We start from the raw sequence: 25,394 nt of genomic DNA on the forward strand, positions 1-25,394 counted from the left end.
GGAGCTCGACTCTGACTCCTTTCTCCCCGCCGCTCTTTTCCGTACCTTTCGACGCGACTTTGCTTTCCCACCTCCCCGCGCGGAGGAAATGGTCCGGCCCGGCTGGATATAAAACGACGGCGCCGGCACATGCTTCTTTTAGACGGAGAGCGAGCGCGCTTGGAGGGCGAAGCGGCGTGTTTGCGCGCTTGTGTGAAAGTGGCGCTGGGGTGCGGGGCAGCTGGCGAGTTGGGGGGGTTGGAGAGGAGGCGGAGGAGGAGGAAGCACCTTACTCGCTGTGCAATAATAGTCATAAGCGAAAAAGAGCGCCCCGATTTTCTTGCAGAGGGGAGGAAAAGGGAGCCTATAGCGAAGGTGCCTTTTCTCGTTCGCCAGTAGGGGCGGCGGCGGCGAAAGCAGCAGCAGCAGCCAAGCCCCGTGCCTGTTTTAATCACAGCGCCCCGGCTCCCTCCTTCACCCGTCCAGCCTTACGAGGCTTGTGTGGTCAGCTGAGAGAGGGAGAAGCGAGCTTAAGAGTTTCAGAGAAGAGGGATCGCCGTGGGTGCCTCCTTCCTCCCTCATAAACACGCTTCCCCGCCGACCTCCCCAGAGTATATTGCACATTACTGTTGCCTTCTCCAAGGGCTGGTCAAACCCGATCTCGTCTAATCCCCCCCGCCACAGCTCCTGCCACCCCTGCCCTGTTTTCCAAGTGTCCCTCTCGGCTAAGGGGGAGCTTTGTCTTGCTCACTCTGCCCCAGCAGCGCCCGTGCCTTCCTCCTGAAAAGCAAAGCAGCATGAGCATGGCAAACGAAACATACCTCCTCATAAAAGACATAAGGGCCGGACTGAAAAATTTAAATGTCATCTTTATTGTGCTAGAGATCGGTAAGTGGGGTCCCGTGGAACTGTCGTGGTTTTGTTTGTTTTTCACTCCCCGACTTCCTTGGCCCGGGTTCAAGGTGTGCAAATGTGTGTGTGTGTGTGTGAGAGAGAGAGAGAGAGAGAGAGGAGTTGACACGTGTCCACTTTTCAGGGAAAAGAGTTGGGTCCACTTTCTCTAAATCTGTCCTTAAGTAGACCCACTTTTAGGGTCCAGAGTGGCTCCTTCCCTGGGCTTTGGCGAAAGTTGCAGGTCCCAGGCAAAGTTGCAATTTCAAAAGGATGTTGTGTCCCCTTGTTCTAAGGACCTTTGCTCAAACCACCTTTCTTTTTCTCTCCCCTCCTTCTCCCCCCCCCTTCCATATTCCCTTGCAGGCCGTGTCACCAAAACCAAAGATGGGCATGAAGTGCGGTCCTGCAAAGTAGCCGACAAGTCAGGCAGCATCCTCATCTCAGTGTGGGATGAACTTGGCAGCCTCATTCAGCCGGGAGATATTATCCGGTTGACCAAAGGGTATGTATGTGTTTCCGACAGTGGGGTTAGGCTGAGCGAGCGGCCTCTGCCCAGCCGCTCTTTTGTTTCGTTGCTGAAGCAACTGGCTGACTCAGTGTGTTCCTGTTAACGCTTTGGGCTTCCTCTCCCTTTCTTAGAATCGTAATTGGTGTAGCAGGAGGAGGGGAAGGGAAAACAACATCTCGCGGGGCCAGATTAGAGGTGAAACCAGCGTGCTCATTTCCCCTTGCTGTGTGTATATAGAGGAAGGTGCCTTTTGCTGGGTCCTTTATTATTATTTATTGCATTTAAAACCCCACCCATTTCTCCCAAGGAGCTCCAGGTATGGCAAGTACGGTTCTCCCCCTGCTCCATTAATCCCCACAACCACAACCCTATGAGGTAGGTCTGGCTGAGAGGCCGTGACTGGTCACCCATTGAGTCGTAGAAGGGGTAGAGTTGGAGGCGACCCCGAGGGTCATCTAGTCCAACCCCCTGCAATAATAATAAAATAAGTAAATAATAATTTATTATCTAGACCCCCCGCCCATCTGGCTGGGTTTCGCCAGCCACTCTGGGCGGCTCCCGACAGAATAAAGCATTAAAAACTTCCCTAAACAGATGCAATGCAGGAATCTTAGCTACAGCCGTCATAGTGGGTTAAGCAAGAAAGCTCCTTGTTTTCTCCTGCCCCTGGAGGCTAGGACCCAGATCAGTGGGTTCAAGTGCAAAGAAAGCATATTCCCTCCCATTCCGCTTTCAAGCCACTTGAATCCATTGGCTTGAGTCCTAGCCACAGCTTACCTGTGCTCCTAGGGTGACCTGAATGGGAATTTCAACCCTGGCCTCTGACTGGCAGTGGGTCTCCTCTGACCAGCAGGGAAGAGCTCCGGAGCATGTGATCCCAGGTTCAAGCCCCAGAATCTCCAGGCAGGTGTTTCTCTCCCCCCCCCCCCCCCCCGGTCTGGAATCCTGAAGAGCCACTGCCAATTGGCAGTGCTAGGTTGGATGAACCCAGTGGTGATAATAATAATAATAATAATAATAATAATAATAATAATAATAATAATAATACAGTGGTACCTCGGGTTACATACACTTCAGGTTACAGACTCTGCTAACCCAGAAATATTACCTCAGGTTAAGAACTTTGTTTCAGGAGGAGAACAGAAATCGTGCAGCGGCGACGCGGTGGCAGCAGGAGGCCCCATTAGCTAAAGTGGTCCTTCAGGTTAAGAACAATTTCAGGTTAAGAACAGATCTCCAGAATGAATTAAGTTCTTAACCCGAGGTACCACTGTAATAATATATTATTTATACCCCGCCCACCTGGCTGGGTTTCCCCAGCCACTCTGCGCGGCTCCCAACAGAATATTAAAAACACGATCAAACATCAAACACTAAAAACTTCCCTAAACAGGGCTGCCTTCAGATGTCTTCTAAAAGTCAGATAGTTGTTTATTTCCTTGACATCTGATGGGAGGGCATTCCATAGGGCGGGTGCCACTACCGAGAAGGCCCTCTGCCTGCTTCCCTGTAACCTCACTTCTTGCAGTGAGGGAAGGCCTTCGGCACTGGACCTCAGTGTCCGAGCAGAACGATGGGGATGGAGACCTCCTTGAGTTTGACTTGACAGCTTACCTGTGCTCCTAGGGTGACCTGCACGCAGAGTGTGTGCATGCTCTTCTTCTGACCTTAGACATCTGTCAGGGCCTAGCTTTTTAAGCAAAGGGGAAGTTTCAAGCCCCCCTTTCCAAACTCACTCGCCTCTCTACAGATGCTAGATTTAGAGGGAACCACGTGGGGAAGCAAGGCCCACTCCTCAGTTCTCCTTGCCCCTCCTTCCCTTCCTTTGAACATGATTGGGGCAGATCCAAGATTTAAACAGATGGGTTTGCTGCTGTCACATCCGGCTTGGCTCACAAGGATGCAGCCTTGACCACACTGGTCGATGAGTCATCTCTTAAAAGCTGATGGCTTCTTATTTTCCTTAAAGGAAGCAATGAGACACCCTCTTTTCCTGTATGTTCTGTTTTGAGCTGGAGAGGCCAAGAGTCATTTGGCTTATTTTAGTGGGTTCAGTAATAGCTGAAGCAGAACCCACACTTTGTGCCGTGCTAAAAAGTCCTGTGGAGATGAGAGAAGACTTTAAGGCACAGTGTGAGCCAGGGGAATTTTCTTCTCCCCCCACAACCAGATTACCTCGTTGGGTAGGGGCTGTTTTGGAGTTCCGCAGAAGAAAAACTGCGCTCCCAACTTGCAGCTGCTGCATAAACACCTTCGTGTCCCCCAGGCCCCGGTTTTTCATTATTACAAAAATTAACGCTGCAACATTCCAACTCATTCATGCGGTTTTGCTGTTGGTAGCATTTAGTGTTTCTCCAGCTCACAGGAATCTGCTTCCAAACACTTCACCCATCTAAATTGTCTGCGTGCCATACCTGTATGACAGGCACACAATTCACCTCTGGTGTCATGCAGCCCCTAGGTTGGGTTATATCCCTGGTCAAATGATGAGGCAGGAGCACAGATTTCCCGATAAGCAAACCAGTCATACTTCAGGATTATTATATTTTAAAGGGTGCACACTTAAAGTGTGTTGTTGTTGTTTAGTCGTTTAGTTGTGTCCGACTCTTTGTGACCCCGTGGACCAGAGCACGCCAGGCACTTCTGTCTTCCACTTGCTTCCCGCAGTTTAGTCAAACTCATGCTGGTAGCTTCGAGAACACTGTCCAACCATCTCGTCCTCCGTCATCCCCTTCTCCTTGTGCCCTCCATCTTTCCCAGCATCAGGGTCTTTTCCAGGGAGTCTTCTCTTCTCATGAGGTAGCCAAAGTATTGGAGCCTCAGCTTCAGGATCTGTCCTTCCAGTGAGCACTCAGGACTGATTTCCTTCAGAATGGATAGGGTTGATCTTCTTGCAGTCCATGGGACTCTCAAGAGTCTCCTCCAGCACCAGAATTCAAAAGCATCAATTCTTCGGCAATCAGCCTTCTTTATGGTCCAGCTCTCACTTCCATACATCACTACCGGGAAAACCATGGCTTAAGTAGCCCAATATGTGGCTTGTTACACAGTTAAAATCTCAGGGCCAGCTATCCCCAGCCTCTTCCCTCTTTCCCTAGCAGAATAGGATCTGTGGATCTGAGCATGTTCCTTCTGGATAATCAGAGCCGTAGCTCGGCTTGCTTGCACAAGCCTTAACAAGTCATGAACGCCAGCATAGCCTTGTATGCTGCTTTGAAATCTGATCTGTTAGGGGACCGAGGGTTCAACGCAATGTAATTTTTAAAAGAAGCAACCAACTCTTTCTGCTTCCTCTTTCGATGAGCTCTCACAGTGCGCAGCCGAGAGGTTTGCTTTCTTTAGCATGAAGAGAAGCAGAACTAGCAATTAGTAGGAAAAGCATCTGCTATATTTTCATGTGACAAACGCAGTCCAGAGGAACGCTGGTGGATCGCTGGGATTGCCATGTCAAATTGCTTTTTTAAACACAATTAAAAACCAAAAGTGTATTTACTTGCACTCACAGAGGGTTGATCAATTTCTTTTGTTTTAATATTTTAAAGGTTTCAGATTGGTGGTGGCCTTTTCTGCTGTATTTCTGAGAGAGGGAGAAAATCCTGCCCGTATTTTGTGTGCGAGAGCTTTCTAGGTTTCAGCAAAGGAGGTGACATTTGCCTATGTTCTATGACCTACCTTGCAGGCAGGTTGTAAGGATTCCTGAGATAATGTTTGCAATCTGCTTTGAACATGCAAAAGTATTCTAAAGTGCTAGGTCCTTTTATTGTGAATGATGTTGAAACTGTAAGCACCAAGCATTGTCTGTGAAAATAATACCCTCTTTGCAAAAGTCTATAGTCTGATCTTAAAGGGAAGCGTAATCATTTCTTAAAAGAGTGAAATGGGATGTGTTCAAGAGACATAGAATTCCCATTGTGAGCTACAAGTTAGTCTGTGCAAAAGTATTATTAATAATAATAATAATTGTAATAATAATAATAATTTTCTCCCAGCCACTCTGGATGGCTTACAGTACATACAAAAACGTTGTTGTTTAGTCATGTCTGACTCTTCGTGACCCCATGGACCAGAGCACGCCAGGCACTCCTGTCTTCCACAGCCTCCCGCAGCTTGGTCAAACTCATGCTGGTAGCTTCGAGAACACTGTTCAACCATCTCGTCCTCTATCATCCCCTTCTCCTTGTGCCCTCCATCTTTCCCAACATCAGGTTTCTCTTCATAATAAAACATAAAACATTAAAAACCTCCTTAGGGCCATAACTTCTCCCTCCTTATATGGTGATGGCAGATTCCCATAGTCACCTGAAAGCCAATCAAATAAGCTAAAATAACCCCTTTAACGGTTCCTTTTCCTTTGGATTAATGAGGTGTATGATAATAATGGCAGAGGGCAAGCAATGTCTCCAAGGCCACACGTGCTGCTAGGATGGTGAGCGAATATTGTTTGTTGGAATTAGACTGGGCTGACCTATGATCAACGATAAAATTCGTTGAGTGACCATGGGTCAAATTATTCCCTGTCTAAAACCACACCTAGCTCACAGGCTTCTCCTGGAGACAAAATGTCAACCTGTCACCTAGAGCTCTTTGGGAGAAGGCTTAGATACAAATGTGACAAACACAGAAAAGTAACTTGCAGTGGCCCGTTTGGTACATAGTTAAGCCATGGGTTGTTTCGCAAACTGTAAGATCATCTTGAGTTGTCCCACAAGCGATCAGCCAAACCATGGCTTGATTATCCAAAGTTTGGTTTCTTTCCCAGTGTCTGTGTAGTGGTTAAGAGCGGTAGTCTCGTAATCTGGTGAAACTGGGTTCGATTCCCCGCTCCTCCACATGCAGCTGCTGGGTGACCTTGGGCTAGTCACACTTCTTTGAATTCTCTCAGCCCCACTCACCTCACAAGAGTGTTTGTTGTGGAGGAGGAAGGGAAAGGAGAATGTTAGCCTCTTTGAGACTCCTTAGGGTAGTGATAAAGCGGGATATCAAATCCAAAATCTTCTCTTCATCTTCTTCCTTATGCCTTCGAAAGTTGGTGAGTATTTGTGGTGGGATGACAAAAGAGACCATGGTTGAGGAAGAGGGATAGGTTCATGGCATAACACCAAGCCGTAGTTAAAACAAACCAAGGTTTTTAAAGTCATCAAGCTACCCATGGCTTCAGACCATGGTTTGTTGGCAGTAAACAAGCCGCAGCTAAGTTGCTGGGCCGGGTTTGCTCACAACACTAAGCCATAGTTCCATAACCATGGCTCAGTGTCGCATTCTAGCCAGGCTAGCAAGAGCGTTAATTATTGGTTTCAGTGCAAAATACAACAACGGCTGCTTATTTAAGGCCATTTGGAGAGTTCCTGGTTGCCTATATTGCATGCAGATGTCATTGGATTTCACTCCTAGGCTCATTTGTAATCTCTTCAAGTTACAACTTGGCACAAAATGCCGTGTTAAGGTCACTTTCCATTTGCGTCATCTTAGCAGAACTAATACGTGACTGACGGGTGGAGCTAATATAGAGTGGCTGGCTTACTTGTTTGGACACTGATAAAACGTATACCGCTTGTGCCAGGAGTCTGTGTGACAGCCTTAGAAACACTAGTGGCAGAGTGGCAGACAGTATCTTGGATGCCTACTAGTGGTTTATTGCCAAACCGCAGGAACAGGTCCATTTACTAGCTTTATAAATAAAAAATTCCTTTGTTAATGATCTTTTAAGAGCCAACCTGAGCAGGTCTCAGGTAATCATAAGTGCAATGTGAAAAGCCAAACGTCATTTCCTCTTGCATCATTTAGTTCAGGATTTCCCAAATTTGGGTCTCCAGCTGTTTTGGGACTACAATTCCCATCATCCCTGACCAATGGCCCTGCTAGCAAGGGATGATGGGAGTTGTAGTTTGGTTGTCCCTCTCTTTTGCATTTGGCAAAAAGAAAGAAAGGGGAAAACAGTTGATCGCTGGTTAAAAACCAAAGTTTGAAGGTCATGCACATGAATGAAAACAAACTTTCATTCTTGCAGGCAAATATTCACTACGTATAAAGGATTTACTTGTGGGAGATAGGGAATTCTGCCAAAGGATGTCTTTTGTTGCGCTTGCAGTAAATGGAAGCTTTCTTGTTTCTATACCCCAGTAGTGTCTCAAGTCCCCATTTGACAATGTTTGATTTGTGCTCTTTTCGTGTTTATACATCTATGCACATGTACGAGAGAGGGACAAATCATACATACAGTCAGAGAATGTAGTAATGAAAGTGAACGATCTTGCAAGTCACACAGGGCGCTTCAGCAGAACGCTTGGTGTGTTGTTGCAAATGGCTTTTAATAAATGCTCCCGACTCGGTTAAAAGTTGGTCATGCTGACATACCATTGAGATCAGTGGGACCAATTACTTACGGCCAATTTAAGTCCCACCGATTGCCGTGGCACTTAAATGTGCCTAACTTCACCTGAACTGGAGCTTTAACCCTCCAGCCCTCACAACTGTGCAAAACCTTTGGCTATACAGTAGCAAAAATAAAATAAAAATCCTGATGTGCAGAGCTATGGGTAGATTGGAGCTGCAATAAAACACCTGCTAAAAATTAAGCTGCTGGTGTCTTGTGTCAGCTCTGCTGTTAGGATTAAGTGGTTGAACAATTTTCAGCATGTTTTGAAGCAGATAGACCCTCCAGATGTTCCCGCAATGCTGCTTTAAAGTGAAGGAAACTCCTTTTTTTTTAATGGCATTCCAGGAGAAAGCATGGATGTTGCAAGTATTGTCATACTAGCAGTAGCTGTACTAAAAGGGATTAGACAAGATAGGGGAGGAACAGTTCATCAATAGCTACTAGTCATGATGGGCAATGTGTTAGCTCCAGAATCAGAGACACCATGCATCTGATTACCATTAGAAAGCAGCAGCTTATGTTCTGCTTAAGGTTTTCTCAAAAGGCACCTGGTTGGCCATCGCGGGAAGTGGAAAGCTCTGTTAGATGGTCTGATTGCGCGGGGCACCCCATTGGATGAATGGGTGAGTCCTCGAGTGTGAGAGAATGCTTAAAATCCAACCATTATAGTAACGACAGAACTTAGTTTGGTGCCAGGAAACCTCTGAGAGAGTTGCGTAACTTTGGGCGCGTGAACGGACCAAGAAGCGAAACACTGCTCAGAGAAAGGCGATGTGGACAGAGACAAATGGAACCAGTTGCGCATGTTCTTTTTTTTTTTATTAAGTTTATTTTGCAACACACACACACACTCACTCACAAAAATGCACAATCGAAGCAAAGAACAAAAAACAATTAATTACAAATAAAACATAATAACATACACAAACTTACACAGATCAAACAATCAACTATATGTGTGTGTGTGTGTATGTATATAATATAATATAATGTGCAGGTTTTGGTGTCCTCGGGTGTCTTCCCGTGTAAAAGTTGGGGTGTCTAGGCGACGTTTCGACGAGGTCTCACTCGTCATCTTCAGGCTGGTGCTTTTGGCTTCTTGTTACTGGAACAGAGCAGGATCTCAGTGTTTGAGTTCCTATAAATACTGTTGAGGGGGTGTGGTGTATAGCCTCCAATGTTCTGGGCAGAGAGGAAGTTCCCAGGCTAGTGTGCCTTTTCTTCTTTTGTTCCTTAATTACTTGAGGGATATCTTGAGTGATTTCTTGAGTGATATCCTGAGTACCACTTAGGTGGGTCATTAGGTGTGGATTAGTTGCTAAAGTCTTTGTGTCTTGACCTCTTGAACTTTGTGAAGAGTTTTTCTGAGAAGATGGCTGTACTGCACTTAGTTGTGCTCTGGCTTGGCTTCGTGTATAGGGGCGAGCTGTGGTTTTGTGGCCTGTGTCAGCCAGATCTGTGTAGGGATTGCAGGGGGGTGCAGCATCCGGAGGTGCCACCATGGTTTGGCTACTGGATGGTGTCTGTAATTTATCTGTGGAGAGGGTCTGGGTTTGGGTCTGGTGTGGTTGATTGGTGATGGCGTTCTGTGTGCCTCTGGATCTGGTGTCAGTTTTTGTGGGGAGGGCTAATTTCCAGATGTCTGGCAAGCGGGATGTGTCGTCACGCTTGTTCATGTTGTGAGGGTGTTTCTCTATCTCGATGGCTTCCATGATTATTCTCTTGTGATGATGTTCCATGTTAAAGAGCAATTTGGAATCTGCAAAATTAATTTCGTGTCCTGTTTCTTTCATGAAAGAAACAGGACACGAAATTAAAGACATGAAAGAAACAGGACACGAAATTAATTTTGCAGATTCCAAATTGCTCTTTAACATGGAACATCATCACAAGAGAATAATCATGGAAGCCATCGAGATAGAGAAACACCCTCACAACATGAACAAGCGTGACGACACATCCCGCTTGCCAGACATCTGGAAATTAGCCCTCCCCACAAAAACTGACACCAGATCCAGAGGCACACAGAACGCCATCACCAATCAACCACACCAGACCCAAACCCAGACCCTCTCCACAGATAAATTACAGACACCATCCAGTAGCCAAACCATGGTGGCACCTCCGGATGCTGCACCCCCCTGCAATCCCTACACAGATCTGGCTGACACAGGCCACAAAACCACAGCTCGCCCCTATACACGAAGCCAAGCCAGAGCACAACTAAGTGCAGTACAGCCATCTTCTCAGAAAAACTCTTCACAAAGTTCAAGAGGAAAAGACACAAAGACTTTAGCAACTAATCCACACCTAATGACCCACCTAAGTGGTACTCAGGATATCACTCAAGAAATCACTCAAGATATCCCTCAAGTAATTAAGGAACAAAAGAAGAAAAGGCACACTAGCCTGGGAACTTCCTCTCTGCCCAGAACATTGGAGGCTATACACCACACCCCCTCAACAGTATTTATAGGAACTCAAACACTGAGATCCTGCTCTGTTCCAGTAACAAGAAGCCGAAAGCACCAGCCTGAAGATGACGAGTGAGACCTCGTCGAAACGTCGCCTAGACACCCCAACTTTTACACGGGAAGACACCCGAGGACACCAAAACCTGCATTCCTGTACCCGTGAAAATCTACGAAAGCATATAATATAATGTACATATATATAATTTCAATTCTTCTTTTCTTCCAATTGACTTCCTTCATCCTCAACACGGTTCTCTTTTCGTTTTTGGTAAACTGTCTCCTTCTTAGTTCATTATTACTCCTTTTTCTTTCTATTTTTAGCTTTTATACCATGATTTATTTTGCAGAAGTTAAATCGAAACAAGTCCAAGTATTAATTTGAGGGCACTGCTTTTTCAGGTATTCTCTATATTTCCCCCATTCCTTTTGAAATTTTTGCTTGGGCTGACCCCTAATGGCGTCTGTCAATCTAGCCAATTCAATACAGTCAAATAATTTATCTTGCCACTCTTTTTCTGTCGCCAGTTGCACATGTTCTTTTGTACTGCCTCCGTCTGGTATCAGACAATTCAATCTAGGTTGGTTGGTTGTAGGGAGTGGAATTCGGACAAATACAGGGTGGCTTTCCTAATGTTAGCATTCAAGTTTCTGCAACACACACACAGTAAGGGTTCATGGATGCTGTACAACACTAAGTTAAATGTTAGCCGCAGTGTTGCTGTTTTGTAATGATTGGGTTGTTGTTTGTTTGTGTTGAGCCCTACTGGAATCATGTACGTAGGCCAATAAAAGTTTGAGCATCTGACTAAGAAATGACCTGTGAGTACAAAAATTTCAAGAAAGAATGGGGAAAATATTATAATTTACTTAGGAGGTAAGCAGATGAAAACATTAGCAGGATTTGAATCCCACAAATGTTATGGACAATATGGATAGATGTAAGATATAGACTATGAAATAATATGCAGGGGAAAATGTTGACAATAGGACTCATGGAGGGGAAGACTCGAGATTCAGAGAAATCTCTCTTCAGTCATACCTCTTGTTGTGTTTGCTTCACGTTGCGGCTTTTCAGGTTGTGAACACGGCAAACCCAGAAGTGTATACTTCCAGGTTTCGCCACACGCGCAGAAGTGTCCTGCGTGCTTTGCGCATGCGCAGAGGCACTTTATCGTGCTTGCACAGAAGCGCCGCTCTAGTTGCGGACTTTTCGGGGTGTGAACGGCACCCCGGAACGGATTGTGTCTGCAACTAGAGGCACCACTGTATATGGATATGTATTTGGTTTTGTAATAAATTTATATCTGTAAAATCAAATACAAATAATTTCAAAAAGGAAAGGAAGAAATGACCTGCCAGAAGCTGGCGAAATCTGAAAGCTGCACACTTAAGGTTAGCGATAAAGTCCTATTGATTTTGGTGGTCTGTGTGGCCCACTCCCCCATTGGCTTTTTTCTGAGAGGAAGATGTGCTTAACTTAACCCCTTTCCCCCCCATCAAAACCCAAACCCTGGTCAAGCCTGGACATTAATTACATCCCTCCTCCCCTGGTGCTTTCTAACGCTTCTGGTGTTTCTCTTGGCTAGGTACGCGTCTCTGTGGAAAGGATGCCTCACGCTTTACACCGGAAGGGGAGGCGAGCTTCAGAAAATCGGGGAGTGAGTATCTTGCTTTGCACATGCGCTCGGTTGCTCTCGAAGCCTTGTGCTTTGCAGGCTGAAGCGGTAGGTATCAAATGCTGCCTTGCAAGCGTCTGCCCAACCTGCCGTTGCTTTTTGGGGTTTAGCAAAGCACTCTTTGCCCAAAGAGCCTTGTCCCCGATCAGCTTGGCTTTCCTCGATCTCAGTATTGTTTTTTCGGACAAGCGTGTGGGGAACCTTGCCTGGGATTGCTTGTGTAACCAACAGCTTGCTCAGCCATGCATCCATCTGGCCTGAATGCCTTGACTTAGGTACACCTGCGAACAGGTAAGTATTCAGCCGCCTAAGCTGTCTCCTTTGTTGTGGGTTAACGCATTGTCGTTTTCAAGGACTTGCAGCGCTGAAAACTGAAGTCCTCTATTTAATCCACAGGCTAGGTACGGTAGAGGCTTCTACATTCTGGCTCTGGTAATGAGCTCCAGCCTTTTCCTGCGGGAGCCAGCCTCTCTAGGGGTGTAAAGGTAAATTTCCCCCTTCCGTCGAGCTAGAGCCTCTGGGGTCATAATGATGGCGGTCTAAGATGTCACGGGCAAATGCTGCTGGTTTGCTTTCTCGAGCATATGCCTGCGTCGTGACCAGGCAGTCTGTCGAGACCCGTAATGGAAAGTTTGGAAGCAGAGAGCTGAGCACTGTTGGCAAGCTGGAATGTGTCACTTTGGGGACTGGTTTACCTGGGCGCCTGGGCAGTCGCGGAATATCGCTTCATTGCAGCTGTAGGAGGAGGACGTAGGAACCTGCCTCATTCTGGGGAGCCAGGCCATTGGTCCATTTAGCTCACTATTATCCACTCTGATTGGCTGGCTTCCCAGGGTTTCAAGGCAGGGGGTCTATGGCAGCTCTCCCTAGAAACACCAGGGATTAAACCTTTGGCATTCTGCATGCCCAGCAGATGTTCTGTTGCTGAGCTGTGGCTCTTAGCCACAGAAAGTTAGACATCATCTGTTTAAGGCTATGCATGGCAGCGTTTGTGGTCTGATCTGCCGAAAGTGATATCTGATTATTCATAATTGAGGCCATTTTCATAATGTAGAGGCACAGGCAAACTCGGCCCTCCAGATGTTTTGAGACTACAACTCCCATCACCCCTAGCTAACAGGACCAGTGGCCACGGATGATGGGAGTTGTAGTCCCAAAACATCTGGAGGGCCGAGTTTGCCTATGCCTGGTGTATTAGCTTCTGCTATATTGGGAGTGTTTCCCAAAATTGGAATGTCGGGGGGATAGTCTAGGGTTAGTACTAACTCAGGAAATAAATCTTATTTCCCATCACTGCATAAAATCATTGCCCCATCGCCTCTTAATTTGAATGACGTTGGAATGTTTTAATCTCAAAATAAATTACTGCAAGAATTTTTTTTAAAAAAATGCTTTTTGTCACCCTGAGTGATATCATTTTGAGAGGATTAGTGTAAGATTCTGGAATGTAGCTGACTTAAGTGTGGCTAGATCAGTCTTTAACCTGATTCCACCTTAACTGGACTTCAATTCCCATCATCCCCAGTCCAAATGGCTCTGCTGGTGGGAGCTGTGCTCCGACATAGGTGGATTGCACCTGGTAGTTAATGTGGAGTGTTGCTTGTGCAGCTGGAATTATTTTAAAAATAGAATAAGGTGCATCGAACAAACAATAACCGGGAGTCACGGTTGGTTCTGTTTTGACGCCTGTGGTTCCTTTAGCTTAAAATGCAAAGCAGGCCTGCAAGATGTTTCTGATGGTGACAAATGCCACTCGACAGCCCTGGAGCTAAATTTTCTCCAGACTGAGAAATGCTTGAGAATTCCATGTTGGGCCCTACTTTATAGCATGGCGCACTGCAATGTGGAACAACTGTTGCTTTGCAGCGCTCAACTTCGTTGGAACTTAACAGTACAGGATTGCAGCCTTTGTTATGGATTTGGCATTCTTAGGCCTTCCTGGTTTTTTAAAAACTTCTGCAATCGGTTCTTGCCGCTGACATCTTCTGCATGGTCTGATTCTAGATGTGCTTCGTTCGATGCAAGCTCCATTTTAATTCAGCAGGACTTGCTCCAAAGTGGTTGCAGCTGTGTATCTTTTATGGCAATGAATTGAATATTTGCTGTGTATCCTTTATGAAATAGACGAATAGACTGTTAAGCGTGACCCAACTGCTGATTTGTGGTCTTGCAAAAGGAAGCAGCGGGAACAACTTTTACGCATGCTTGGAGCATCAACTATTTGGGTGCCAGTTTCGTTGGAATCGATACAATAGACGTCCAAGTGGAGCTTGTGTAGAGCTGGGCTTGTTCATATCTCCTGGTCTAGTTTCTGGGATGGGAGTGGGGGTCAAGCATCTGGTGCTAACACCCTTACTGAGGGGTGGCGGCTCTGGAATTTAAAACAAGGCATGCACTGGTCCTTGGAAGTGGGATGAGGACAGCTGAGGAAAGAAATCTCCACACTCCCTCTCACCAGCTTGTTTTTCTTTGCAGGTTCTGCATGGTGTACTCAGAAGTGCCCAACTTCAGTGAGCCCAGCTCGGATCACCCTGGGCAGCCCAGCAAAGTGGTATGTGCAATCTTGTGTAGCATCATAACATGCCCACAACTGAGGGGCAGACAAACCCTTAACAGTGTGGCCTTTACAGTGGTACCTCGGGTTACAGACGCTTCAGGTTACAGACGCTTCAGGTTACAGACTCTGCTAACCCAGAAATAGTACCTCGGGTTAAGAACTTTGCTTCAAGATGGGAACAGAAATCGTGCAGTGGCAGCGAGAGGCCCCATTAGCTAAAGTGGCACCTCAGGTTAAGAACAGTTTCAGGTTAAGAACGGACCTCCGGAAAGAATTAAGTTCTTAACCCGAGGTACCACTGTATAGGAGTGGGTTTCTCCTGTCGGAGGAGAGGAGCATCTTAAAGAGGAACAAGAATTAGCTTATGTTTGGGGCGTCTTGTGGATACAGTGGTACCTCTGGTTAAGAATTTAATTCGTTCCGGAGGTCCGTTCTTAACCTGTTCTTAACCTGAGGTACCACTTTAGCTAATGGGGCTTGCATCCCCGCTGCACAATTTCTGTTCTCATCCTGAGGTAACCCAAGGTCTCTAACCCGAGGTACCACTGTACTGTTTATCCAAGCCCCCACAGTTCTTTCTGTGCCATGGTTGTCTTAATATCTCTCTCTCTCTCTCTCTCTCTCTCTCTCTCTCTCTCTCTCTCTCTCTCTCTCTCTCTCTCCATTCCTTTTAAAGGCCCAGATTGAGCAGAGTAACAATTCCCTCCCATCAACTAATCTGAGTTCTTGTACTTTTGGCCCTACTGGTAAGTGAGTGTGCATTGTAAAATAATAATAATAAAGTTTCTGTCTTGGAAACAAAGGTTCAGGAACACCTGCGGCGGCAGGTTTAAACTATGGTTTACGGGAACAAAGATCGGAAGCCGACTGTTCGATCTCTGCAGCTTCCCACAAACCACAGTTGAAACCAGTTTTAAGCTGGTTCAGGCTTAAACCAGAAATTGGATGCTTCCTGTCTATTCTGACCGGGCCAGAAGAGGGAAGTGTGTTTGTTCCTCACGCTCAAGCGTGCTTATTCTTGTAATGTTAAAACACTGGTTTAGCGTTGACATCCAAACTGGGCCTACGGGCTGGATTCAGAAGGAAAGTAGTTGAGCTGTGGGTTAATGTCCCCACCCCTCTGACTCCTCACTCTGGCACAGTTGGGCCTGTAACAACCTTCCTGCTCAGGTTGTGGCTTAAAGGGCTCCTGGTGATTGGGAAGGGTGAGTCGTCAGGCAGTACTGGGGCAAGAAAGGTTGGTTCCCCCAACTACCCATTGTGTTTGTCTTGCTTCTTGGGAGATGGTACTCCCATACAGGAAGGAGGAAACAGCAGGGAGGGTGTGGAGAAGCTGGTAGCTGGGGGTTGTGGGGATGTTGTGGATAGTAGGAGAGGCTATATTGATTAAATATCATTCTTCCTCACTCACGCTAGTGAGTCAAGTAGTAGAACACATTCCCCTTCCAATAGGAAGCTAGTTTGCAGATTCATTTGAGTCTCTTTAGTTAAGCAATCCAGTCTGGCTTGCCCAGATTGGATTATTCCTGGTCAGTCCCCTTTTGATCCCTCTCAAGCTGAAAGGATTCTGCGTTGCCACCTTCTACTGAAGTCAAGCTCCCATTTCCTTTGAGCGCTGTGCAGGTTTCAGCAAAACAACAACAAACAACCTATGGTTACGTGAAACATCCTCAATAAACACACAAGATGTAACCGGCTGCACTTTTGAATAAATAAGGTATACTGTTCATTGTATCAAATTGTAGATTTCAATGGAAGTCTCATAAAGTTCAACGGAAAAAGCAGAAGACACAGTGGATCAGTTCATTCTCTAGTCATAAGTTCCATGTATGTATAAGTGTCTATTCCACCTGTCTGTTCATACAGTAAGTGTTACTGCAACCACTACTATGCTATAAGATCCACTGTCCTGTAATATTACATATGCCTGTTCTGCTGATGAAGCCTAGGATGGCGAAACAAGGCTAATATTCTGGAAATCCTTGCCTTAGACTCTGTGAAAGGATTCTGGGATCTGTAACAACCCTTCTTGTGGATTATTGGACTCTATGAACTTTAAGAGACTTCTGCTGAAATCTACAATTTGATACAATGAATAGTATACCTTCTTTATTCAAAAGTACAGCCGGTTACGTCTTGTGTGTTTATTGTGCAGGTTTCAGCAGCATCCCAGTATATCTGGGGTTTATACAGCCCTGGGAGCAGTTGCTCCTCCTGCGGCTGCTAAGACACCGAAACACATGTCTTCCCTTGTTTTCTCCTTGCCGTTGGTTACTGTTGGCATGTGGATGGCAAAGCAAGCTGCTGATAGGGACTTCGTGGTCTCTGCAGACACCTTCCCAGCTCACCTCAACCTCTAACGCTCAGCGAATTGTGAGAGAGGACAGCTTCCTATACATGCAAAGCAGTCTCCGGGACCAAGAAGCTGCAGCTTAGAATGTTTGACGCGCGAATGTCTTGTTTCTCTGTGTTGTCTTTTATTCTTCTTATTTGCTTTTGTAGGAAATGGTTTGCCAGCAGGACCTGAGCTGAGCGGAGTATCATCTACTTATAATCATGTCTCCTCCTCCTCCTCCTCCTCCTATGCAGGTACTGGGAGGGTTGGCGGGCGGGGACCCGCCCCTCCTTCAGTGCCGTCCAATCACACGCGCCCCCCACAAAGCACAGTGAGTAACGGGAGGGATCCCCGCAGAGCCTCAAAAAGATGACCCGGCCAAAAGACTCACTTGTCCGCCTAAACTCTGTATACGCCCTACTTGAACACTTAATTGCACTTTTATTTATGGTTAACTGTGGGGGGGGGGCGAAGTTTGGTCTACTAGTTCTCTACCTTCTGTTGTCCAGAGAAGAGGATTTCCTCCCTGCCACACACCTTTCTCTCTCTTCGCCATGTTCCCCCCAGGCTGAAAAACCTAGTGAAGCTTCTGAGAACCGCATGAGTCCAGGGGGGGAAATGTCTTAAAATGAGGGTCGTAGATGGAAATTGGGATTCCTTGTGCATCAGATGTTCATTTCCAAAACAAACCATGAGTGTGGTTGAATGCTTGTTTGTTTTTTCCCCTTTTCCTTTTTTCGGTTAAGTTTGAACTGCCTAGCCTTAAGGTGTGTTAATATCGTCTTTCTGCTGTCCTGACCAACTCTCATCGCGGCTACTGAAGGCTGGCAGATGGAACAAGGGGCAACTGCTCTGTTTAACCTGTGTGAATTAAAATTGCCCTGTGTGAAGTGGAGACGATCTGCCCAATGGTGGTATAAAAAGGGGGGCTGGTGTTTTCCCTCTGGTGAGGTGGGGTAAGTGATGATGGCTGCGTTCGACTAGAGAAGGCCAACCTTCTCGTGCCAAACTATGCCTGCTGCTTCTCCAGGATCTATTTTAAAATCCCAGATTTCTCCAGGACTGCAAAGCCCTCCTCTTTAGTTCAGTAGGCGCTGCTGCATGGGAAACAACTTGAAATTCTTAATGTGCCTCTTGGATGGCTTGCAATTGACCTTCGTGGAAGCTGTGATGGCAACTGAAGATCCAGTAGGATACGACTTTCATAAAGCCAGAGAGATTCTTTGCCACTCGGTTCTGCAAGCTGCATAAATCGGCCATTTTTTTCCAGCCCTGCCAATGTGGTCCCGTCCCCCCCAGTGACGGATGGTGATTTCAAGTTTATTCTGTTGAGAACGGTGCTGGGAGAAATAGGAAGGGAATCCCCATACACAGAGAAACCGTATGCCAGGCAGAAATCTGGCTTGAGCTGTTCTTCTTGACACACTGGTTTTCTTTTTGGAGCCCTCCATCCCACAGGTGTGTGTATTTAGGGGGAGGGCATTCAACCTCACCCTTGCAGCCCAGGGAGTGTTTTACCTCTGTATCCTGCTGGTGGTTTTAGCCGGTGCAAAGTGTGTTTGGAGCGAAGAGCTAAAACGAAACCTGTGTATACGATGCTGATGCCTGCTTTTCTTGTCAGAGCCGGCCTCAAAATTCTCAAGGGCCAATTTGCACACGTAACACTTTCTGCTTCTAGAGCTAATACCTCAGTTTCTAGAAAGGGCAGCCTGGTGCGAATTGTTTTCAAGCTGCTGAGTTCGGAAAGGGGGAAAATAACTCCCGGCGTCATGCAAAATATGTGCGGTTTTTCCTTTTTATATTGTAAGCATTCTCCGTGTGTCTTTGTACTGGGTAATCCTAGAATTATTTTCAATCCTTTTTGTTTGTTTGGGGGCGGGGGGAGAGAAATCTTATTTGGAATTCATGCAAATGCTGTAAAATGACTGTTTTTCCTTCTCTTTTTGTTTGTTATATTCTTGAAGCGGACCTCATAAATAAAAGTTGCACTAACCATGTAAAGCAAAAAGCAAAAAACCCCACCATTTCCCCCCCTTGTCAAGATCATTTTCTGCTCTAAAATGTGTGTGTTTGATTTCATCTGTAACGATGCTTATTTGGAAGCAGGTCTCATCAACTACCGTATTTTTTGCTCTATAAGACTCACTTTTTTCCTCCTCCAAAAACTAGGTGCGTCTTGTGGTCTGCTGCGTCCTATAGAGCAAAAAATACAGTATATTTCCAAGAATATATAGGAGTGTGGGGTGTGTTCCTTGTCTGGCATCACTCTTAATCTGCAAACTTTTGATGAGCGTTTTTGCCATCTTCATCTTTCTTGTTTACAAAGGCTTCCTTTGCTTATAAAACAGAAAGCAGTAATAGCATTAAGGATATAAATAAAAATACAGCAATGAGCATGGGTTTTAGTTCTGCCTGCATTGTGATCCTGCAAAATTCTGATCTGTGCTTCAGTAAGAGGACACTATTGGAAAGCTTGCCATTCCAAAACAAGTTCTTCAGTAGCAGCGGCTCAGGGGGAAGCTGTGTCGGCTGACTTCTTAAAGGGCATTGAGGTAGTCGGTGTGGTGTTCTCCAAACACTGTGTGCTTCAACTTCCACCCTCCCTCATCGTTGGCCATTCTGGCTGGAGCCAATGGGATTTGGGAGTCTGAGCAACAGCAGGCTGGCTCCCTCAGATAGAGGCGATCTGGGGGTAACTGGGAAATAGTCTCCCGGTTGTGTGGAACTTGAAGCGTTCATTGGTTTACAACCACCAGTCCCAGGCCACCGTAAACAGGTAAAGTATAAAATATCAAAACAAAGGGGTGCTGGTTGAGATTGGCACAACAAAAGCTTGTCTCTTTAGGGTGAACTTGCCAGCTAACCTACCCTCTTCAGTTACATGTGGATGAGATATGCTCTGAGCCCAAATGCCGGCTGCTCACAAAACATACATTAGAAGCATCGTCCATGGTTGAAATCGCTAATTTGCGAGGAAGAGAAGCAAACTTGCTTGACTTCAGTGGCATGTTCTGTTTGGTTTGTCATGAGTATTGTAAGGACCAGCTCAATGAAACCTTGATGTTTAAAGAGAGGTTCTGGTAAAAAACGGGCAGAGCTGTTCTGGGAAGACACCATTTCGCAGATGAACCCAAGAACATATTTATGGTTAGTAATATATCCATATGTATTTCCAGATTTTAAATGTCTTGCTGTCCTTGATTAATCACTTTGTTCTTTTAAATTTTCTTAAGGGGAAACTGCATCAAGCCAAGAGAACTTGGGCTGAGGCGACACAGGAGGAGCCTCTACTTATTTTTGCCAGCCTTCTGGATATTTCTTCAGTCCCCACTCCCTGTTATGTAGTTGCTAAGAATACATATGGCTCTCGCTCATAATATAGCCTCAGCGCCCCACATGGGAAGAAAAAAACCTGTCTAACCCTTGACAGTTGCTTGGTTCATGACATAGAGGAAGGTTGAACAATTCTGCTAGGACAGCTTTCAGCGACAATGAGCATTGTTTAATGTTGTCTACCATTGTTCACTTTTGCTCCCTAAAGCAGTCTTCCTCAGCCTACTGTCCCTCAGTTCTTGTTGGAGCTCCCATTTACCACTAACGATTGCCCAGGCTTTCTGACCTTGATGGGAGTTGTAGTCTAGAAGGCACCAAGTTTGGGAAAAGGCTGCCCTAAAAGTAACACCATTTTAAAATATGATGGTTAGATGTCAACAGATCCCAACTTTCTGTATTTCAGAGGGTTAACATCCTCATCCATGATCATTGTGAAATGAATACCCAGCCCAGTGGTTTTTTTTTCCTGGCGGTACAGTGGTACCTTGATTCTCAAAGTCTGTTCCAAAACCAAAGTGTTCCAAAACCAAGGTGTGCTTTCCCACAGAAAGTAATACAAAATGGATTAATCTGTTCCAGACATTTAAAAACAACCCCTGGAACAGCAATTTAACATGAATTTTACTATTCAATGAGACCATTGATCTATAAAATGAAAGCAATAAACAATGTACTGCAGTCACACAATCAATCAATCAATCAGTAGCTGAACTGAGTTCCACACAGTCACAAAAACAAAACAAAAAAGCTGCAAAAACAAAAATGCAAAATAAATGGCAAAATCAGACAGACCTCAGCATAACACTCAAAACGGAAGTGTGACACTCAAATCGGAAGCCTAAGACTGAAAACAGAATGTTTGGCTTCCAGAAAAAGTTCACAAACCGGAACACTAATGGGTTAGCAGTGTGGGTTCCAAGTTGTTCGAGTACCAAAGCGTTTGAGAACCACAGTACCACTGTATTTGAGAGTATGCAGTACTGACACTCTTTCCCTGCCCCCAAATGTTTAAAGTGTGCCACTTACTGTAAAAACTTCATGTGAATACCAGCACCTTTTTTCCTTAAAAAAAGAAAAGAGAGCACTGACTGCACGCAATAGGACTTTTAAAAAACTGAACGTTTTTAAATGCACAAACCTAGGTGTGTCTTTTTATATACCTGGCATGCCCTCTCTTCTGACAAGGCAGCCATACTTGTAAGGAAGACCTTTTCAAAATAGCTGGTTCATTAACGTGAAGGCTGAGCCTGTCTTGTTTTGCCCCATAAGGAGCGGTTAAGGCTTGCTGGCATCTGTGTCCTCGCTTACCCCTGGGAATGATGGGAGAGGCTGCATTGCTGCCCTCCTCTGTGACACAGTAGTGTTGGCCTTCCCCCCCAGAGGCAGCTCAGTGGCAGGCCGCAGAGCTCTCTTACCTGAAATGCTCAAAACACACGACTGTCTCGAACTCGCTGTTCTCTCACCACATAATCGCCTCCTTGCCCCCTAACTTGGAAAAGGAAAAGGGAAACACATAAATGTGGACATTTGAGCCTCTCTTCACTGTCTCAAAACCTGAAGTGGCAGTAACAGTTGAATAGATGAGTTTGTGCTTGCTCTTAGCGTTCTGGGATTTCCAGAGACCGAAAAGCAACCGCAGAGTGGATTTGGCAAGAAGCTTCCTCTGGTGTGCAAACTGAAATAAGATTATGATGGGGCAGGGAGGGAAATTGAGGAGCAGTGCTCCCTGCCCCTAGAAGCTGGGGCGATGCCTTATCTGTGCAGTATTCTGGGGTTTGATTTGTGTAAATAGGACTGCATGTGTGGCTTGTAAATATTGCCACTGGTAAATATTGCCATGACCTTCCTTAGTTCAGTCGAGTGTAGTTTTCACTGCTCTAGGGCAGCTTTTCTCAACCTGTGGGTCCCCAGATGTTGGACTACAACTCCCATCACCCCTAGCTAGCAAGGCCAGAGCTCAGGGATGATGGGAGTTGTAGTCCAATAACATCTGGGGACCACACAGATTGAGAACCGCTGCTCTAGAGCATGGGTAGGCAAACTAAGGCCCCGGGGGGCCTTCTAAATCCATTCCGCAGGTGGTCCGGGAATCGGTGTGTTTTTGTATTAGTAGAATGTGCCCTTTTATTTAAAATGCATCTCTGGGTTATTTGTGGGGCATAGGAATTTGTTCATTATTTTTTTCAAAATGTAGTCTGGCCCCCCACAAGGTCTGAGGGACAGTGGACCAGCCCCCTGCTGAAAAAGCTTGCTGACCCCTGCTCTAGAGGCCATTGTTTCAACACAGCTTTGGTTGGGAGCTGCTTTGTGACTACAACAAGGCAGCTGTGCCTTTTCTCAGTGGCTTTCAGGAATGGGGAGCGGAGCATTGGGACTTGTGACATGGTAGACCCACACCTGAACGGTGCATGCTTCCAAGTGTTAAAACAGGCAGGGCAGACTGCGAAACTACTGTATTTTTCACTCTATAAGATGCACCAGACCACAAGACGCACGTAGTTTTGGGAGGAGGAAAACAAGAAAAAAAAATATTCTGAATCTCGGAAGCCAGAACAGCAAGAGGGATCGCTGCACAGTGAAAGCAGCAATCCCTCTTGCTGTTCTGGCTTCTGGGATAGCTGCGCAGCCTGCATTCGCTCCATAAGACGCACACACACATTTCCCCTTTTTAGGAGGGAAAAGGTGAGTCTTATAGAGCAAAAAATATAGTATTTACATTAGGCAAGCATCAGTAAGAACATAAATATCCATCCCTCGCTCAGCATTGCCAAATGTCAGCCTGAATACTCCCTCTAGTGGTGTACGGTTGCATGGTTGATGCCAACATTACCAAAAAAAGAGAGAGATTGCTCTTCTGCCACCAAATCTTTTGAGCCCATGAGCTCAGGCTTTTGTAGCAAATCTGCCATTTGTACCTATAGACCCCTGCAGTTTTATATTGACTTGCCCTATTGTTTGTGTGTGCACACAGCTAACATGCTGGCCTGGATCCCAAAGTGGTTTGCCACAAGGGGAAGGGCGGTATTGTTCATGCAAGGCAGCGTGATGTTCCAGCCATGATGGCTCAGTCGTAGGACATCTGCTTTGCAAGCAAAAGGTCCACTGCCACTCCGTGTACTGAGGCAAATGGACCAACAATCTGGTTCAGTGCAAGGCAACTTCTGATGCCCCTTGACCCTAAAAGGAGTGGCTTTGGGGCCAAGCAGACTGTATAGACCCTGCAGGTGCTCCTATTTTCCAGGGACAGCCCCGGATTTACAAAAACCATCCTGGTTTCTGATTTGATCCCCAAATGTCCAGATTTCCTTAGGGCATCCGTAGTTCCATTGGATAAATGTTGGAGGGTATGGAGTTATGCAACCCCTAAGCCAAGGAGATAAGTGAATATACAACCTTAAGGCAACCCTGTATAGGGAGGTTTTTAAATATTTTTATAGAGAAGGCTGATCGCCGAAGAATTGATGCTTTTGAATTATGGTGCTGGAGGAGACTCTTGAGGGTCCCATGGACTGCAAGAAGATCAAACCTCTCCATTCTGAAGGAAATCAGCCCTGAGTGCTCCCTGGAAGGATAGATTGTGAAGCCAAGGCTCCAATACTTTGGCCACCTCATGAGAAGAGAAGAGTCCCTGGAAAAAGCCCTGATGTTGGGAAAGATTTAGGGCACAAGGAGAAGGGGACGACAGAGGATGAGATGGTTGGACAGTGTTCTTGAAGCAACCAGCATGAGTCTGACCAAACTGCGGGAGGCAGTGGAAGACAGAAGTGCCTGGCATGCTCTGGTCCATGGGGTCACGAAGCGTCGGACATGGCTAAACGACTAAACAACAACAAATATATGCTGGAAGCCACCCAGAGTGGCTGGGGCAACCCAATCAGATGATGGGGTATTATTATTATTAAACAGGACGTCCCTATTTTCGTCAGAGAAATGTTGGAGGGTATGCTGTAATAGGGGAGAGGAGAAACCAGGAAAGTCCTCCTACAAGACCTGAGTTTGACTCCTGCGTTCAGTGGATCCAGCCCACTGATTTACCACATACTTAATTTGCCGTAGCAGCTGTAGTTTGGCAATACATTGAGCATTTTCTGTTAAAGATCCCTCACTCGTCTTTCCCCCAGTGCAAACTACAGTCGCCAAGGTTCCCTGGGAAGAGAGAATAGCTTTTAAACTAGTTTTAAATATGTCGTGTGGAGTAACACCTCCATTTCTCACTTGAGAAATGGGCTAAGTGGCATTCGTTTCGCAGTTCTGTCTTCTGCTTTGCATGGCTCCGCATCTGAGGAGTAAGGAGGGGAAGCGCATAGCTAGATGCCTGCAACAGCGTCTCTTGGGATAGTTATTTCAGCTGAAGGCATGTTGCTCCATCAGGAGAAGGTAAAAGCTGTTTAAGCATTATGGATTGCAGAATCCTATTTCTCCAAAGGAGAAACAAAAACACAATTTGAAAGAGACTGCAGTGTGCATTGATATCCAAGTTATCTGAAGATTATACATTATTATTTTCTGTGATGCATGTATGTTTGTATGTTGAATATTGCTGGGTTTTAAATAGAATTTTTATCAGCTCTTTAATGAAATGTGTGTGCTTTTGTCTGGCTGGAATGTGAACTCCAACCATGCCTCTGAACCTGCCCGAAAGGGGATGGAGGTGTGCATGTTTTGAACCCTTGACTTTTGTCTGGCTCAGAGGAGGCATAAGGTCCTGTTTTGTTGCTCTGGCCACACAGCCTGAGTTAGCCTCCAAACTTTGGAAATTATTGCATGAGACAAAGTGGTTCTTGGCTTGAGAAAAGTTTTCCAACCTCTGTTTTAAAAGTGTTGGCTTTCCCTGGAGAGATGGCATACCCGCTAACGTTTCTCAGATGAAAATAGGGACATTCTCTTCGAAACTGGGAAGCTTCTCCCGTGTTTTATCTCCAACGCAGGTATATGTCATATACACATAAACATATGAGACTGTCTCACCAGAGTGGTTCATGCTCTGGTTATCTCCTGCTTGGACTACTGCAATGCGCTCTATGTGGGGCTACCTTTGAAGGTGACTTGAAAACGACAACTAATCCAAAGTGCGGCAGCTAGACTGGTGACTGGGAGTGGCCACCAAGACCATATAACACTGGTCCTGAAAGACCTACATTGGCTCCCAGTACGTTTCCGAGCACAATTCAAAGTGTTGGTTGACATTTAAAACCCTAAACGGCCTCGGCCCAGTATACCTGAAGGAGCATCTCCACCGCCATCATTCAGCGGTGAATGAGG

General features: G+C 45.9%; 1 protein-coding gene across 4 annotated transcripts; it reads left to right on the forward strand.

Annotated features, from left to right (window-relative positions):
* The first annotated feature begins 215 nt into the window (after positions 1-215).
* NABP1 (nucleic acid binding protein 1) lies at positions 216-20,176 on the forward strand. Of its 4 annotated transcripts, XR_014165229.1 has the most exons (8): positions 216-867; positions 1,237-1,375; positions 11,818-11,889; positions 14,383-14,458; positions 15,141-15,210; positions 16,967-17,053; positions 19,839-19,946; positions 20,033-20,176. XR_014165229.1 is itself a non-coding variant. In XM_081899124.1 (7 exons), exons 1-7 carry the CDS (start codon positions 777-779, stop codon positions 20,065-20,067), a joined length of 570 nt encoding a protein of 189 aa, XP_081755250.1. In that variant the 5' UTR covers positions 216-776; the 3' UTR covers positions 20,068-20,176. The 4 variants fall into 4 exon arrangements, 3 of the variants coding, with proteins under 3 accessions (XP_081755250.1, XP_081755251.1, XP_081755249.1); XM_081899124.1 differs by lacking the exon at positions 19,839-19,946; XM_081899125.1 differs by lacking the exon at positions 20,033-20,176 and having other exon boundaries at positions 19,830-19,946.
* Positions 20,177-25,394: the final 5,218 nt, after the last annotated feature.

This window comes from Podarcis melisellensis, assembly GCF_964234715.1.
Source record: "Podarcis melisellensis genome assembly, chromosome: 1".
Lineage (NCBI taxonomy): Eukaryota > Metazoa > Chordata > Lepidosauria > Squamata > Lacertidae > Podarcis > Podarcis melisellensis.